Source organism: Dendropsophus ebraccatus, chromosome 2 (genome assembly GCF_027789765.1).
Source record: "Dendropsophus ebraccatus isolate aDenEbr1 chromosome 2, aDenEbr1.pat, whole genome shotgun sequence".
Lineage (NCBI taxonomy): Eukaryota > Metazoa > Chordata > Amphibia > Anura > Hylidae > Dendropsophus > Dendropsophus ebraccatus.
In genome coordinates this window covers 204,504,535-204,522,685 of record NC_091455.1, presented here as the reverse complement: position 1 = coordinate 204,522,685, position 18,151 = coordinate 204,504,535, and the positions used below count along the sequence as shown (strand labels likewise).

General features: G+C 45.1%; 2 protein-coding genes across 3 annotated transcripts; one reads left to right on the top strand and one right to left on the bottom strand.

The window, feature by feature from the left end:
• Nucleotides 1–1,568: 1,568 nt before the first annotated feature.
• On the bottom strand, nt 1,569–12,304 carry LOC138783911 (zinc finger protein Xfin-like). Of its 2 annotated transcripts, none has more exons than XM_069959228.1 (3): nt 12,103–12,304; nt 6,567–6,693; nt 1,569–5,421 (listed from the first exon to the last, which is right to left on the bottom strand). In XM_069959228.1, exons 1-3 carry the CDS (start codon nt 12,286–12,288, stop codon nt 1,712–1,714), a joined length of 4,023 nt encoding a protein of 1,340 aa, XP_069815329.1. In that variant the 5' UTR covers nt 12,289–12,304; the 3' UTR covers nt 1,569–1,711. The 2 variants fall into 2 exon arrangements, with proteins under 2 accessions (XP_069815329.1, XP_069815330.1); XM_069959229.1 differs by lacking the exon at nt 12,103–12,304 and adding an exon at nt 7,515–7,634.
• On the top strand, nt 10,441–17,818 carry LOC138783919 (uncharacterized). The gene is made up of 9 exons (XM_069959238.1): nt 10,441–10,668; nt 11,771–11,893; nt 11,972–12,037; nt 12,306–12,344; nt 13,741–13,806; nt 14,358–14,405; nt 15,845–15,958; nt 16,164–16,313; nt 17,517–17,818. Exons 1-9 carry the CDS (start codon nt 10,558–10,560, stop codon nt 17,529–17,531), a joined length of 732 nt encoding a protein of 243 aa, XP_069815339.1. The 5' UTR covers nt 10,441–10,557; the 3' UTR covers nt 17,532–17,818.
• The last annotated feature ends 333 nt before the right edge of the window (nt 17,819–18,151 follow it).

Below are 18,151 nucleotides of genomic sequence, written 5' to 3'. Positions count from 1 at the left end.
TATATAATTAAAAAAAAAAACTACTCATAAAGTTTGTAAGATTCAGAGTGGTGTGACGGTTACAGCTCTCTCTTTTGTGGTCAGTTACACGTTCAATTGCTAGTATGCTTTGATTTTGCACCCCTATCATCAAAATGGCACTTCATAGCCTTGTATTTTTAGATCACCATGTCTGTTCATTCTTCCACCATCTTGTCGATTGAGTGACCTCCTGTCATTATAATAATTCTGTATCACACTTGACTGGCTGCACGTTACCTCCTGTTCTCTCCCATTACCTAATAGATTGTAAGCCCTCGCGGGCAGGGTCCTCTTCCCCCATGTATCAGTCTGCCATCTGCCTTCATGTAATGTGTTTTGATCTTGTAATGTTCTTGTTTGTTACCCCTGTTGCCTGTATAGCACTCTGGAACCAAGGGCGCTTTATAAATAAAAAATAATAATAATTATCACATCCGGGTGCGGTAATATTGGCAGAAGGCAAGAGAAGCAACTAGACCATAGATGTCAAACTCAGGCCCTCCAGCTGTTGCAAAACTGCAATTCCCATCATGTCTGGACAGTCAAAGCTTTGGCCGTCCAGGCATGATGGGAAGTGTAGCTTTGTAATAGCTGAAGGGCCTGCATTTGATATATGTGAACTAGACCATGGGTGTCAAACTGTTGCAAAACTACAGTTGCCATCATGCCTGGACAGCCAAAGCTTCAAGCATGATAGTAATTGTGGTTGTGAAACAGCCGGAGGGCCACAGTTTGACACCCATGACCTAGTGCAGATTGCTGGAAGCCTCATAAGAGCCCAAAGTTTCAGGTCGGAAGATATATCATGGTGGTGGATTCTATGTGGCCAATCCCAGTATACGGAAACTCCATACTAAGGCCTCATTCACACCTTCAGTGATTTTTCTGGTCCGTATAGAAGTCCACTATTTGTACTCTGTGTTTCGTAAAAAATGGTCCATAATAGTAACCGAAATGCACCCACACCCGCAAAAATGTTGAACTGGTAAAAAGAAATCTCAACTAGTTTGCTTAGATTTGATCTGTGTTTTTGCACCGACGTCACAGATGTGACATTTTTGATATCAACAAAAAACACAAGATTCCATAGAGTTCTATTGGCTAATCCGTACCGCAATCCCAATCCGCACTAGGACATGTCCTACTTTTTTCACGGCACGGGTTGCGGAACTGTGAAAAAGTGTAATGTTTGAATAGCACAATAGAAATCTACGGGCAACAAGTTTATCTGTGATTGTGGATCTGCAATCATGGACAACTTTATAGGGACATGTGAATAAGGCCTTAGAGGCCATAGGTCTGTTTGCACTGGGGAGCTGTATGGCCAAAAGTGGTCTTCGGTAGAAGCAATGGTTCCTTTTACTATATGTATATATATATAACATCTGATGGGACATGCCACAATTTTTGAGACGCCATGAACCTCACGAACCTCTAGGCAACCCTCGAGTAGAGATATATTAGTTATTATCTAAGGATATGACTGATCCCATTAGATCTTATGTTTCCTTGATTGAAAGAAAAAAAAAATGGCAAAAAACGAGCAATAAAAACAAAAGAACAGCCTTTAATGTACTAAGTTACAGCTAGCCATAATGTGATATCCCTGAGCTGCTGGAACCTCCTCCCCCATAGAGAGAATGATTCCCGTATACAGTCTGTCATGTTTGCGTTTGGTCATTGCTTCCCGTCATGAACACAGGTCATATTTTTTGTGTTTGAGAAGACCTGTCCGGTAGCGAAAGGCTCTGTTACAGTCTGTACATATAAATGGCTTCTCTCCCGTGTGGATTCGTTGATGGACGACAAGATTAAACTTCTGACTGAACTGTTTGTCACACTTCCCGCAGGAATACGGCTTCTCCCCCGTGTGCGTCCGCTGATGAACAACTAGTTGTGAAGCCTTGCCGAAGACCTTGCTGCACATAGAACACCTGTGCCGGCCGCTGGTGTGCACTTCCTGGTGCTCCACATACTTCTCCAACTGGGAAAAACAATCTTTGCAGTGCTCACATTTATATTGTTTTTTGTCAGTTTTCTTGCTGTGATCGACAGATGTCTGATTATCTAGGGATGGTAACTTCTCACCAACGTTCTCGATTTCTGTCCCTTTCAACAATGCAGACTTAAGTGCTCTGTGGTTAGCTTGGTTGACAGCAGGAGGATACGTTGAGATATGACAGTGAGAAACAAGGGAGGGCTTGACAGAAGATCGAAGAGTGGAATAAAGAGTGTTGGTGCCATTGAATGGTTCTTCGGTCACCAAAGGTTCCACGCTAATGTTAACTTTATAGGATGCCAGACGGCTTGACCTCTTACGGGACAGGTTTCCAAAAATTGAAAACAGAGCTTTTTTTGACTTGAGATGCCCATCTAATGGAGCCTTACATTGGATGCCTTGCCAACGTTCCTGTGGTGGTTCTCTTCTCAAATTTTTGCTTAAATTAGGAACATCAGAACTACTGACTCTACAAGATCCCTGAGAAGCAGGTGGAGAATTTAGAGATCTATGAATTGTAGGGTTTGACTTTGCAAGGTGTAGGTTAGGTGCAGGAGAGGTTTCTATTGGTGGCTTCTTTGCACATGGTCCATGCTTCTGATGACGAAGAAGACCTGTTCGGTAACGGAAGGACTTATGACATTCTGTACATACGTATGGGTTTTCTCCTGTATGTATACGTTGATGCACCACAAGATTGAACCGTTGGCTGAACCTTCTTCCACATTCTGTGCAGGCAAAAGGTCTCTCTCCTGTGTGAGTCCTTTTGTGAAGGATGAGAGTGGATTTCCTAATAAAAGTCTTATTGCATTCTGGGCATGTATTTCGGGATCCAGTGTGGGATTTCTGATGTTCTGTCAGTTGACTCAAATGGACAAAAGTTTTTTTGCATTGACTACATGGAAATGGTTTATCAATCGGACAATGTGAACTGGCAGGTGACAAGGCTGCAAGAGATGTGGTCAACCGGCCAACGGCGGTGGTTGATTTAGGAGAAGGTTTAGTGCCAGGCAGATGAGAAGCTGCCAACAAGGACAATGAATGTTTAGTCTGAGGTTGATTTACTGAAGAACGATGGTTGGTGGAATGCACCAATGAAGAGTATTTGCCAGCAGATGCATCATAGTTGGAAGAGGTATGTTTCATATGGGAAGCTTGTGGACACAACATCATGGATGTAGAGGAAACTTTGTGGGATAATGTAGAAAACATTTTTAAATCCAGTTTCTGACAAGAGTTGGAGGAAGGTGATGGAGAATTTTTACTCAATTGACAAATGTTGTAGGGTGGTTTGGAGGAGAGACACTTCATAGCTGGTGCATGAGATCTCAAAGAGCATGAGGCTAAGGTTAGCTTCTTATCTGATGAAGAACATATAGGGGTGGAGGAGGAAAATGGAGACTTAAAATATAGTGAATGAGCTAAGGAGGAAGAGGCTGATGGAATTTTAGTATACACTAAAGGATTGATGGAGGAAGATGAGGCTGATGGAGGTTTGGTGTCCACAAAAGGAATGATGGAGGAAGATGAAGGTTTAGTATCCAAGGAATGAATGATGGAGGAAGATGAGGTTGGTGGAAGTTTAGTGCCCACCAAAGGAATGATGGAGGAAGATAAGGCTGATGGAGGTTTTGTATCCACTGAATGAATGATTGAGGAAGATGAGGCTGGTAGAGGTTTAGTATCCAATGAATGAGTAATGGAGGAAAATGAAGCTGATGAAAGATCAGTATCAGGTGAATGATTGATGTAGGTGGTTGAGACCAATGGAGGGATAGTGTCCAGTAAATGATGGATGGAAGCAGATGAGACTAATGGTAGTTTAGTGTCAAATAAATTATTCATGGAGGAAGAGGACACCAATGGAGGTTTAGTATCTAATAAACGATTGACTGAGGAAGGAGAGGCTGATGGAAGTTTAGCATCTAATGAATGACTAATGGAGGGAGTTGAGACCAATGGGGACTTACTGATGGTGGAAGGCGAGGCCACTGGAGGTTTAGGATCTGATGAATGACCAATGGTGCGAGATGAGGCCAATGGAGGTTTAGTATTAAATGAATAACTATTAGAGGGAGAGAAGATTGTTGGTCTTGGGAAAGATGAGGCTAACTGAGTTAACTGAGTCTTAGTATTCAATGGATGAGAGATGGAGGAAGTTGAGACTGTGGGTTTTTGTCTACTTGAAAGCTTGTAGACAGAAGAGGGAGAGGCTGAAGGAGGTTTGTTACCCAATAGAGGACACGCTAAGGAGGGTGCAGCCAACATAGTCTTTATGCTTGATTGACCATAAGTCATTGTCAAATCAGGAGACATAACAGTTGTAGATGTTGAGGGATCTTCACCACCGGCTCCATGGTGTAAGGAAGAAGGTGAAGTCACCGAGTCTTTAACGCCTTGTAAGTCACAATTTTTGATAGTTTTTGAAAGTTTTGATAGATGAAGTTTGGAATCTACTGAATCATGGGATGAGTGTTGCAAAGAAGAACATGGAGAAGTCCGGGGTGCTTTAACTGAGAGTTTAACATCTGTGGGGGCAGGGAGACGTCTGATGGACTTGCTCTCCACCACCACTTGTGTTTTCGACACACTTTTCGCACATTTTCCCTCCTTTTCGTGCCTGACAAGCGCTGGTTTGTAGCGGAAGCTTTTCTCACATGTAGGACATCTATATGGCTTCTCTCCTGTGTGAATCCGCTGATGGATCACAAGATTAAATCTCTGGCTGAAACATTTTCCGCAGTCGGTGCAGGCATACGGCCGCTCTCCTGTGTGCGTCCTCTGGTGAAGCTTCAGTATGGACTTCCTTATGAAGGTTTTCCCACAGTCAGGACACGTGAAGCTCTTGTTTTCCTTGTGTGATTTCTCATGCTCACCCAGGAGACTGTGGTCGGTGAAGACCTGCGAAAAATGGACACATTGACTTTTCTCTGTCTCTGACTGCTGGATTCCAGGTGGGAATTTCTTACCTTCAGAATTTGATGGCACTTTGTGGCACCTGGTTAATTCTTGCTGAACTTTTTTTGGATCATCTTGGGCCTGTATGGTGCATGTTGCCTGAATTAGATCCCTTAAAGAAAAGTACTGAGTATCGAGATGTCTCTGTTGCTTGAATCTCTGGTTCTGAGGATTGGGGATAGTCTCCTCAGCAGTCAGCCATGGTCTGTGGTGGTCTATTTTATGGTCAATAAGCAGGGACCAGCTAGTAAAGTCCTCGTGACACTGGGAGCACTTGTGGTGTAAATCCTCCAGTACTCCGCGGGCATACTTTTTGTAATGATCACGCACTTTCTCAGTGATTTGGTTGTCCCTCTGGGTTCCTTGTACTTTTCTTCTTACTGAATTACTGTGGAATGTAGAGAAATTTTCTCTGATATCATCACAATGGAGAAAAATGTCCTCTGAAAAAAAAACAAGCATAAAGGGTTGTTAATGACTATCACAGTACTGGATCATTACCAACTCAGGCATGGCCTCCACTCTGCTACTACAGAACCAACTTAAGCATGGCCTCCATTCTGCTACTACAGTACCAACTCAAGCATGGCCTCCACCCTGCTACTATAGTACCAACTCAAGCATGGCCTTCACTCTCCTACTACAGTACCAACTCAAGCATGGCCTTCACTCTCCTACTACAGTACCAACTCAAGCATGGCCTCCATTCTGCTACTACAGTACCAACTCAAGCATGGCCTCCACCCTGCTACTATAGTACCAACTCAAGCATGGCCTTCACTCTCCTACTACAGTACCAACTCAAGCATGGCCTCCATTCTGCTACTACAGTACCAACTCAAGCATGGCCTCCATTCTGCTACAACAGTATTAACTCAAGCATGGCCTTCACTCTGCTACTACAGTACCAACTCAGGTTTGGCCTCCATTCTGCTACTACAGTACCAACTCAAACATGGCCTCCATTCTGCTACTACAGTACCAACCCAAGGATGGCCTCTGCTCTACTACTACAGTACTAATTCAAGCATGGCCTCTGCTTAACTGCTACAGTACCAGCTCAAGGATGGCATCCACTCTACTAGTTCCTTAACCAGCTCAAGCATGGCCTCTACTGTTTTACTACAGTACCATTTCAAACATGGCCTCCGCTTTACTACTACAGTACCAACTAAACAATGACTTCCGCTCTGCTAGTTCCTTAACAAATTCAAGCATGACCTCCGCTTAACTATACTTGCACACTAATTTAAACGTGGCACCATGTAGCATAGCTTCCATTGCACTTGTTCTTCACTAATCAAACATGGCCCTCAGTCTTCTATTTTTCCACCAATCAAGCATGGCCTCCATTAATTAGTTCTTTACCAATAAAAGCATGGCCTCCATTTTACAAGTTCCCCACCAATTCATTATGGCCTCCATAACTGTACTCCGTACCAGCTGACATGGCTTCATTCTGCTTTTTATTAATCCAGTCAGGCTTGGCCTCCGCTCTACTACAAGTTCTTAACTACTTCAACCATGGCCTCCATTGTACCATTCCTAAATAATCCTGACCCCAGCCTTCACTTCACTAATTTCTTACCCAATGAAAGGAAGATTTCCAGGTTTTCCTCCATGACCTCCGCATACAGTGTTTTCTGCCACTCCTCTAGATGGCGCCATTCTTCTAATGAGAAATATACTGCCACATCATCAAAGCTGACAGGAACCTGAAAAAAGAAATAGCTTGAAAGGTGAACATAGCCTAAAAGTGAAAATCTATAAGTAGAGAATGACGTTTTCATTATATAAACTTTAGTTACTTTGTTACATCCTGCATTATACTTCAGAGCTGCACTCACTATTCTGCTGGTGGGCTCACTGTGTACATACATTACATTACATTACTGATCCTTAGTTACATCCTGTATTATACTCCAGAGCTGTGGTCACTATTCTGCTGTTATCATTGAAATCCCTGCAGAGGGGAGTTATTTTCTAATTTTCTCTAGCAGAATAGTGAGTGCAGCTCTGGGGTATAATACAGGATATAACTCAGGATCAGTACAGGATAAGTAATGTAATGTATGTACACAGTGACCCTACCAGCAGAATAGTGAGTGCAGCTCTGGAGTATAATACAGGATGTAACTCAGGATCAGGAATGTATGTACACAGTGACCCCACCAGCAGAATAGTGAGTGCAGCTCTGGAGTATAATACAGCATCAGTAATGCAATATCATAACAATCTGGTTATATAGATAAATTTATACATAAACTGTATATTAAGGAAAGTACTGACGATGTGATCTGACTGTATCGGTACCAATAATGCTGCAATCTAAGTGGCGGTGGCTCTGGATTGGTTGATCATTATGACTGGCGGCTACTGTAGGACCTGGACCCCTGTATAAGCGGAGACCGCTCTCTTTTCTATCAGTAGGTATTAGGTGATATCAGACATCACTTATTATTACAGACTTTCCCTGACATGATTGAGTTAGTAAGAGTAAAGATAGGGGTGTGAAGGGTTAATGATGAGTACATACCTGCCCAGGGGGCACAGTGATGCCAGGGGCTGGGATGCTGCCGAGTGACATCTGGGTGACATGTGAGCAGGAAGCTCTGTGTCACCTCTGCTGTTCCGCACACAGAAGCACAAGGGTTAAATGCTATGGCTAGTGCAGAGCCAAGGATCAAAGCTTCTACCCAGCATGCACTGCTTCCACACAGCTGTCTACTTCCTGGTTGGTTCAATGAAGCTGGAAAACTACAATTCCCAGAGTCCTTAGGGCTGCCCCCTCTGGTGGCCATTAGAAGTACTGCAGGGAGCTCTGTAACAAGCAACAATTTACTTCAATCAGCATCTGGTTACAATGTTACAGATTCTGGACAAACACTGGAGATGATGTATCTAAGTGTGATGTGTCTACTGTCTGATGAGATTGTGTATCTAAGCCTATGATATGTGCAATACTGTCTGATGAGATTGTGTATCTAAGTGTGATGTGTCTACTGTCTGATGAGATTGTGTATCTAAGCCTATGATATGTGCAATACTGTCTGATGAGATTGTGTATCTAAGAATGTCAAATGTGAGGCTGTCTGCTAAACTGTGTAGCTAAGCCTATCATGTGTGATACTGTCTACTGGGCGGTGTATTTAATTCCATTGTTTGTCATTTTGTCATCTCAGCCATGGATCTAATCCTTTAATGTGTGAAACTGCTGATCCAGTGTATCTAATCCGATCATGTGTGATACTGTATGTAATCATACTTTCTTCTGAGCCACTGTATCTAAGTTTTCAGATGTTATACTGACCACTAAGCCAATGTATCTAATGGTAATGTGTAAGACTGTCTGCTGAGATTTGTATCTAAGCCTATAAAGTGTGATACTGTATGTCGAGTTGCTGTATGTAATACTACTATATGTGATACCTTTTCTGTCACTCTGTATCTAAGCCTTTCATGTGTTATATTGACTGATGAGCTGTTGTATCTAATCATATAATGTTTCATATAGTCTGCAGATCTGTGTATCTAATCCTTCATGTGTGATACTGTTTGCTGAGTTTCTGTATGTAAACCTTTCTTTTAGAGAAACATGCAGTCTGCCCCCATATATACACCCTGTGTGGGGGTGGGGGTATGCAGTCTGCCCCCCTATGTACACCCTGTGTGGGGGTATACAGTCTGCCCCCCTATGTACACTCTGTGTGGGGGTATACAGTCTGCCCCCCTATGTACACCCTGTGTGGGGGTATACAGTCTGCCCCCCTATGTACACCCTGTGTGGGGGTGGGGGTATGCAGTCTGCCCCCCTATGTACACCCTGTGTGGGGGTATACAGTCTGCCCCCCTATGTACACTCTGTGTGGGGGTATACAGTCTGCCCCCCTATGTACACCCTGTGTGGGGGTATACAGTCTGCCCCCCTATGTACACCCTGTGTGGGGGTGGGGGTATGCAGTCTGCCCCCCTATGTACTCCCTGTGTGGGGGTATACAGTCTGCCCCCCTATGTACTCCCTGTGTGGGGGTGGGGTATACAGTCTGCCCCCCTATGTACTCCATGTGTGGGGGTATAGAGTCTGTCCCCCTATGTACACCCTGTGTGGGGGTATACAGTCTGCCCCCCTATGTACACCCTGTGTGGGGGTATACAGTCTGCCCCCCTATGTACACCCTGTGTAGAGGTATACAGTCTGCCCCCCTATGTACACCCTGTGTAGGGGTATGCAGTCTGCCCCCCTATGTACTCCCTATGTGGGGGTGGGGGTATACAGTCTGCCCCCCTATGTACTCCCTGTGTGGGGGTATACAGTCTGCCCCCCTATGTACTCCCTGTGTGGGGGTGGGGTATACAGTCTGCCCCCCTATGTACTCCCTGTGTGGGGGTGGGGGTATGTAGTCTGCCCCCCTATGTACTCCCTGTGTGGGGGTGGGGGTATACAGTCTGCCCCCCTATGTACTCCCTGTGTGGGGGTATACAGTCTGCCCCCCTATGTACTCTCTGTGTGGGGGTATACAGTCTGCCCCCCCTATGTACTCCCTGTGTGGGGGTATACAGTCTGCCACCCTATGTACTCCCTGTGTGGGGGTGGGGGTATGCAGTCTGCCCCCTATGTACTCCCTGTGTGGGGGTGGGGGTATGTAGTCTGCCCCCCTATGTACTCCCTGTGTGGGGGTATACAGTCTGCCCCCCTATGTACACCCTGTGTAGAGGTATACAGTCTGCCCCCCTATGTACACCCTGTGTAGGGGTATGCAGTCTGCCCCCCTATGTACTCCCTGTGTGGGGGTGGGGGTATACAGTCTGCCCCCCTATGTACTCCCTGTGTGGGGGTATACAGTCTGCCCCCCTATGTACTCCCTGTGTGGGGGTGGGGTATACAGTCTGCCCCCCTATGTACTCCCTGTGTGGGGGTGGGGGTATGTAGTCTGCCCCCCTATGTACTCCCTGTGTGGGGGTGGGGGTATACAGTCTGCCCCCCTATGTACTCCCTGTGTGGGGGTGGGGGTATACAGTCTGCCCCCCTATGTACTCCCTGTGTGGGGGTGGGGGTATACAGTCTGCCCCCCTATGTACTCCCTGTGTGGGGGTGGGGGTATACAGTCTGCCCCCCTATGTACTCCCTGTGTGGGGGTATACAGTCTGCCCCCCTATGTACTCCCTGTGTGGGGGTGGGGTATACAGTCTGCCCCCCTATGTACTCCCTGTGTGGGGGTGGGGGTATGTAGTCTGCCCCCCTATGTACTCCCTGTGTGGGGGTGGGGGTATACAGTCTGCCCCCCCTATATACTCCCTGTGTGGGGGTGGGGGTGTGTAGTCTGCCCCCCTATGTACTCCCTGTGTAGGGGAGGGGGCATGCCCGCATTAGTCTGGGTTGTGCCCCCTGCTGGGGGGGTGGCTCTCTGCATTCTCCACAGATCTGTGACCTGATAAGAAGCTTAATACAAAGGGGGAAGGGACAGAGGCATTTCGTGCCCCGCGGCTCCATTCACAGGAAGAGGGGGAGGAGGGAGCTGCTGCTGCCTCCCAACTACTTGGAGGAGACTTCTTCATTGTTGATGTAGTGGGGAGCAGCCATGAGGGTGCTGCTGGCTGTGGGGTGCTGTGCTCTGGCCATCTTAGTGGTGGCAGCGGCTCACCAGGACCTGGGGGAGACTGGCAGAGAGGCCAAGGATGGCAGAGGCCAGGTAAGCGGGGACAGGATGCCCCCTCACCAAGAGAGATGAGAGAGAGAGAGAGAGAGAGAGAGAGAGAGAGAGAGAGAGAGAGAATGTGATGGTCAGAGAAAGAGTGAGACTGCAGAGGGGGATGGGAGCAATGTGACTGACAGAGAGAGAGAGAGAGAGAGAGATGGGAGCAATGTGACTGAGAGAGAGAGAGAAAGAGAGACTGCAGAGAGGGATGGGAGCAATGTGACTGACAGAGAGAGAGAGACTGCAGAGAGGGATGGGAGCAATGTGACTGAGAGAGAGAGAGAGAGAGAGAGAGAGAGAGAGAGAGAGAGAGATGGGAGAAATGTGACTGACAGAGAGAGAGAGAGAGAGAGACTGCAGAGAGGGATGGGAGAAATGTGACTGACAGAGAGAGAGAGAGAGAGACTGCAGAGAGGGATGGGAGCAATGTGACTGACAGAGAGAGAGACTGCAGAGAGGGATGGGAGCAATGTGACTGACAGAGAGAGAGAGAGAGAGAGAGAGAGATGGGAGAAATGTGACTGACAGAGAGAGAGAGAGAGAGAGAGAGAGACTGCAGAGAGGGATGAGGGCAATGTGACTGACAGAGAGAGAGAGAGAGAGAGAGGAAGACTACAGAGAGGGATGAAGGCAATGTGACTGACTGACAGAGAGAGGGAGACTGCAGAAAGGGATGAAGGCAATGTGACTGACTGACAGAGAGAGGGAGACTGCAGAAAGGGATGAAGGCAATGTGACTGACTGACAGAGAGAGGGAGACTGCAGAAAGGGATGAAGGCAATGTGACTGACAGAGAGAGACTGCAGAGAGGGATGAGGACAATGTGACTGACTGACAGAGAGAGAGAGAAACTGCAGAGAGAGTTGGGAGCAATGTGTGTGTGTGTGTGTGAGAGAGAGAGAGAGAGAGAGACTGCAGAGAGGGGCTCTCCTCTGGATAGAGAAAGGTGAGTGTGTGTCTATTTGTTTAATAGGAGATTAGATTGTGAGCTCCTGGGACAAGGAATGATGGGAGTGATACATTGTGTGTGATACCAGATTAGATTCTTTATGACTGGTAGGAAGTTTAGTTTATGAGATTTTTTGCCTATTTTCAGAGATTATTTGTCAAGGACGGAGAGAGCCAGCGCAACAGGGGCCACCGAAAGATAAGGAAGGAAGGAAAGACTGCCGGTGAGTTCACCTCCCTGGGCCGTGCTCCCAGGACTCTAGAGAAGAGGGTGAGTATACACTGTATAGGATAAGAAATGACCAAACCCAGAGCCTCCTCTTACTACTACTCCCATCATCTGTTGCAGAGTGTTGTGGAATCTCCCAATAATCAAGGGAAACGCAAGAAGTGTCCTGGATGTTACACTGGCTTGGTAGGTACAATCTGTGAATATTCTGCAGGGGGATAGAGGAATAATGCTATGGTCATGTGACTTACCCTCCGTCCCTGCAACAATGGGTCATGACAGATCTGATTTACGGTAGCGACTGAATGATAGCCACAATCGGTTGATAGAGGGAGAACCGGCCTATGAAGGGAGAACCGGCTGATACAGGGAGACGGCTTATAGGGTAGAGGAGGACGACTCCTCAGCTCTGATAAGTGACTCATGTGTTTTGTCATCTTCCTTAATATTTCAGTTTCATCTAGACCACGAGATCCCCCTGCGAAAACAAAGGGTAAGTGAGAAGTGAAGGATCGATCCCTCTGTCACCCATTGGCAACTGATAAACAGAAGGCGCTGATGGTGCGGCCTTATCTAGTGTTATCGCAATTGATAAAACACAAATAATAAAGTTATTAGGATAAGTTTCATAGGGCCCCCTGTAGTCTGCAGAACGGGGACCTTTTCCCATTCATTGTGTATGGCACTACCAAAAATTAACCTGTCACTGTTCTCAGCTACAGATAATGTGGACGCATGCACAAGGACTTGGCTCCCTGTTCTTAAGATCACAAGGGTCCCAGCCGTCGGACCACTCTATGATCTTATACCCACCATTCCAATAAATAAAATTGCCCAAGTTTATCAATAAGTCGCCTATACCCCATAATTGTTAATCTAATCCCGCAAAAAACAAGTCTTATACGGCCTCATCAATGAAACAAACAATTTTTGCTAGTTTGTTTTTGTAAGAAAATTGTAAAAACTTAAAAAATAAACAAAAATCAACATACATAAAGGGAATCACTATAATAATATTGACCAATAAAATAAATGTAATGCGTCAATTGCGGTCAGTGCGGTAAATAGAGCTAAATTAAACAATGGAGCTAAGACTTTGTTATTTCCATTCTTTACCGTTATCAAAATCAATCTGTTCCATTTACTCTAAAATAAACCTTGAAAATGACAACGCATCCCACAAAAAACGAGCCCCCATACAGCCACCTTTCAGGGACAGCTCATGGCAAGGGTTAGGGTCCTGTTAGATGATAGTTACGATTGTAATTATGATCTCTAGTTTACGAATGCTCGTAAATTGATTTGATTTGATTGAAAGATTTGCGAATGATTAACGAGTGTTTAACCATGATTAGTCGTTAGTCGTTTGATCATTGCCGGCATACACACAGAAAGAGAATATTGCTCAAATTCAACCGATATAACGATTTTTCGCCCAATATTCTTTCCGTGTAATAGGGCCCTGAAACTTTAAACGTTTTGTTAAAATGTAGCAAACGCTGAGTACTAATCATCCAATCAGGAGTGAAGGGTGAGGCCACGCCCCCTTGACTGGAAACACTGACATGGTTGTCCTAATTTTGAAAGTAAAGTCTACTTAATGGTGCGTTCACACCTACAGGATCTGCAGCTGATTTTCTGCAGCAGATTTCAGTTAAATAACTGAACACAGCATCAGATTTGATGCGGTGTTCAGTTATTTAACTGAAATCTGCTGCAGAAAATCAGCTGCAGATCCTGTAGGTGTGAACGCACCCTAAAGGGGTATTCTGCCACTTTAAAACTTAATATAATGCTCTCATTGTATACAACATAATAAACATATTACGTTTGTAAAAATCCCCGAACCCAGAGCCGCCACTTACTACGACTCCCATCATTTGTTGCAGAGTATTGCCGAATTAACCAATAGCCAAGGAAAACGCAAGAGGTGTCCTGGATGTTACTCTAGCTTGGTAAGTACCAATCCCTGAATAATCTGTTGGGGGGGGAGCAGTAGTGGATTATAATAGGGGCGTTTTGGGCGGCAGCCCGTGGCCCTGAGCTCCTGGGGGGCCCATGACCACCTAAAAAGACTTATACTTTCAGTGGTGTACTGTCTCCTGGCTACACTTCTGCCATGATTTGCAAAAAATCAGTTTTTTTATGGCAATTTTGCACAAATCAGGACATCATGACATTATCTGTCCTGTACTATGAACGCCAGGCTAGTGCCGCCATAGTTACAGTGGGGTGGGGGGGCCCAGGCTTGGTGAACAGCCCAGGGCCTATGGTAAAGTTTATCCGCCCCTGGGGGGGAGGGGATAGAATATTAATGCTATGGTCATGTGACTAACCCCAGCCAATCAATGAGTTATTACAGATCTGATTTGCAGTAAAGAGCAAGATAGAGCGGGGGCTGTGCCCATAGCTGTAATATCCTGCACAATCTAGTCAGGTTCTTAAAAGGGCAGACTGTAGAGTACAGCTCTGCTAAGTGTTTCCATGTGCTTTGTTATCTTTCTAGCTTACGCGGAACAGGCCAGAAGAGCAAGTCCTGGTTCGACCACAAAGGGTAAGTGAGAAGTGAAGATGTGAGAGGCAGAGCCATATCTGTAAAAAAAAAAAAAAAAACCAAGCCTAATATATCATCATTAATGAAAAAGTTTTTGTGAGAAAATAGTAAAAACTGAAAAAAATCTATATTAGGGTCGGTCATAATTGTGTCGACCAAAATCGATCAGTTCTATTAACCTAAAATCAACCATGAATATTACAACTCATTCCACAAAAAACGAGCCCCCATATGGCCAACTTACAGGAACAACTAATGCCAATGGTGTAACTTGTATCCTTTAAAGGAGTTATCCAGCGCTACAAAAACATGGCCACTTTCTTCCAGAGACAGCCCCACTCTTGTCTCCAGCTTGGGCGGGGTTTTGCTGCTCAATTCCATTGAAGTGAATGGAGCTTAATTGCAAACCGCACCTGAACTGGAGACAAGAGTCGTGTTGTCTCTGAAAGAAAGTGGCCATGTTTTTGTAGCACTGGATAACCCCTTTAAACGTTCTGTTAAAATGTAGCAAATGCTGAATACTATTTGTCCAATCAGGAGTGAGGGAAGAAGCAAAGCCCCTTAGACTGGCGATGGAAGATAGCACCAGTAGGCGAGACACGCAGGTCTCCATGGAGAGATCGACTGGAAGCAGCACTGTTTCTTTAAGATTCAAGAGCTCTTTATTGGTTATGTGCTGAGAATAGCGCCCTCCTACTAGGTTCATATACACCCTTATAGGACATATCCAGTACAGGTCCTGGAGCCCCAGAGGCCATAGACAGCAGCCGGGCCCAGAGACCATCCTATGTCTGTGTCTCTTGAGCAATAAGAAGCCCCGGGGACATTCCTCCCTTATTTCTTATGAGAGAACAAGGCTGCACATGACAAGCAGCTGGTTCCTGAAAAGAGACATCTGGACTTCTGTAAACAAAGGGGCGAGAGATGGGAGCGTCTCAGATTAATGGGAGAAAATAGGACATTAAGCATCTCCGGCCTTGTAGTTATTGTGCGTCAGAGTTCTGGAATCCTGTGAAAACACGATCCAGGGATTATATAGACAGGGCCTTAAAGGGGAAGAACACCTGGAACATAAGGAGCTGTGGTCAGAGGAGTGATGGGAAGTGATTACAGCTGGGGGGCGCTGTTCTACTGGTGTCTATGGAGAAAACAAAAGGTGTTGGGACAGTGGTGAAGAAAGGTACTGCACCTTTAGACGTCTCCAAGAAATGACAAACCCCTTATTGATCTATGTGCAGCGTATCCTGACATGCTCTGTGCTGCTGGGAACCTATATCCGTACCTGTTTCCATTTCACATCTGCCACATGACACTGAAACTGTCATGTGAAGCTAACACTACTAGAACTAACACTATTCTAGGATCAGCATACTACTGTCCTGTAATACTCTGTGCTGCTGGGGCGCAGTTTTGCTATAGACAATTGTTTTCCTGCACAGGACACAGAAGAACATGAAAAACTGCGGAAGAAGCACAAACATCTGAAGGAGAAGAGTAAATCCAAGAGGAGAAGAAACAAGAACCACAAAGAAAAGCATGCCCACCATCTTCAGGTACCCGTCACCCACCCCATGGAGTTGTCTTCTCCTCCTCTGGCGATGTGCTGGTCATGTGATCAGGGTCTGTGGTGTTCTTAACACCTGTCCAGCTCCATTGTGCACCGCTGCTGTATAACCACACTCACACACACGTCTAACATATATAGAGAAAAAGTTATAGAAATGTCACAAAAAAACTCATTATTGTCTCCCATCACAGACAGAGGAGCCAGAATTTGGCCACAACAACAACAAGAGGCGCAAACATCACAGAGGAAAGAAGGACAAAGAACAGCGCCATTACGGGAGGCACTCTGCCATTACCGCCATGGCACCAGAGAAGACACGTACCAACAGTCATGATACGGAGGTAACAATCCGCGTGTATGATGGAATATTATAGTAGTTATATTCCTGTATATAGGAGCAGTATATTAGTAGTTATATTCTTGTATATAGAAGCAGTATATTAGTAGTTATATTCTTGTATATAGGAGCAGTATTTTAGTAGTTATATTATTGTATATAGGAGGCAGTATTATAGTTATATTCTTGTATATAGGAATATTATAGTAGCCATAGTCTTGTATATAGGAGCAGTATTATGGTAGTTATGGAGAGAAGAGTGCAGCTGCACCTCACACCTATGGCTGATACTAAAGCCGCTAAGCTACTTTAAAAACAAACACCAGGAATTTGGTATACAATTTGATCAAACCAATACGCCCCGTGTACCCCACGCAGGTATCCTGGTTCACACGGGTCCCTACGCTAACTCTGTAGTGTGTCAGTCAGTGACTGCCTCCCCCGCAAGGCGTGCACATGCTGGGAAGTGAGGCCATGGAATGGCCCTGCAACCCCACTGTCACAGGGCCAAACCCCAAATGCCCCACACAGGCCCTGCCGGAACCGCCGACGGAGAAGGCTGCCCCCAAATAACACAAGTATGAATAAGGTATATTCCCTGCATGTGCACGCTTTGCAGGGGTGGCGGTCGCTGACCGACACATTGTGGAGTTAGCGTAGGGACCTGTGTGAACCAGGAGACCTGCACGTTGGTACACGGGGCGATATGGCTTGATCAATTCATATTCCAACATCCTGAAGTTGGTTTTTTAAAATAGGCTTAGCAGCATTAGTATCAGCCATAGGTGTGATGTGCAGCCGCTCCTCTCTCTCCATGTCGGATTATGGTAGTTTATTCTTGTATATAGGAGCAGTATTATAGTAGTTATATTCCTGTATATAGGAGCAGTATTATAGTAGCTATATTCTTGTATATAGGGGCAGTATTATAGTAGTTATATTCTTGTATATAGGAGCAGTATTATAGTAGTTATATTCTTGTATATAGGAGCAGTATTATATTAGTTATATTCTTGTATATAGGAGTAGAATTATAGTAGTTATATTCTTGTATATAGGGGGCAGTATTCTAGTAGTTATATTCTTGTATATAGGAGCAGTATTATATCTTTATCATGTGACTCAGGACTAATTAATTTTGCTTGTGGTATTGAGAAAGAGAAGCTACACTTAAAATGGTAACCCGTTGCTTATATGAACATTACAGGATACAACAGACTGAAGAAGATCCCACCTGGCGATCCATGAACCTATAATCCACATGGAAAAAGATGGACAAGGACTTCTGAAGAAAACTGCATGACTTTTGTAGCCAAAGATTTTAGTTTGTATAGTCTCCCAGTAATGATTGTTTAGCAACTAGGACTCTATGTATCTGTATACTCTCACAGGATCTTCTGCCTGGGCTGTGAATGGACTGTCAGCTCTGAGGGCAGGGAAGAATACGATGCTCTGATTTATTCTACATATAGGAACCACTTGTAATAAATAAAATAATTACACTGCGAATATTTGGTTTCTTCATGTCTGATATGATGATGATGATGATGATGATTTTTCTGCCCACGATCTTCTCAGGGAACTTGGTGGCCTCCACATGTTTCAGGCTTTGTTCATACTGCTCTCAGAAATATACATTGGGGCTACCTCAGCATGCAAAGTGTCTTCCAGTAGAAACAATGTAGAAAGTTGTTTGTTTGTTTTTGTGGCCTATTTGTCAGAAAGCACAGCCTACTATGTTTAACCCTTTGAGGACCAGGCCCAAAATGACCCAGTGGACCGCACAAATTTTGATCTTAGTGTTTTCGTTTTTCCCTCCTCCCCTTCTAAGAGCTCCAGCAC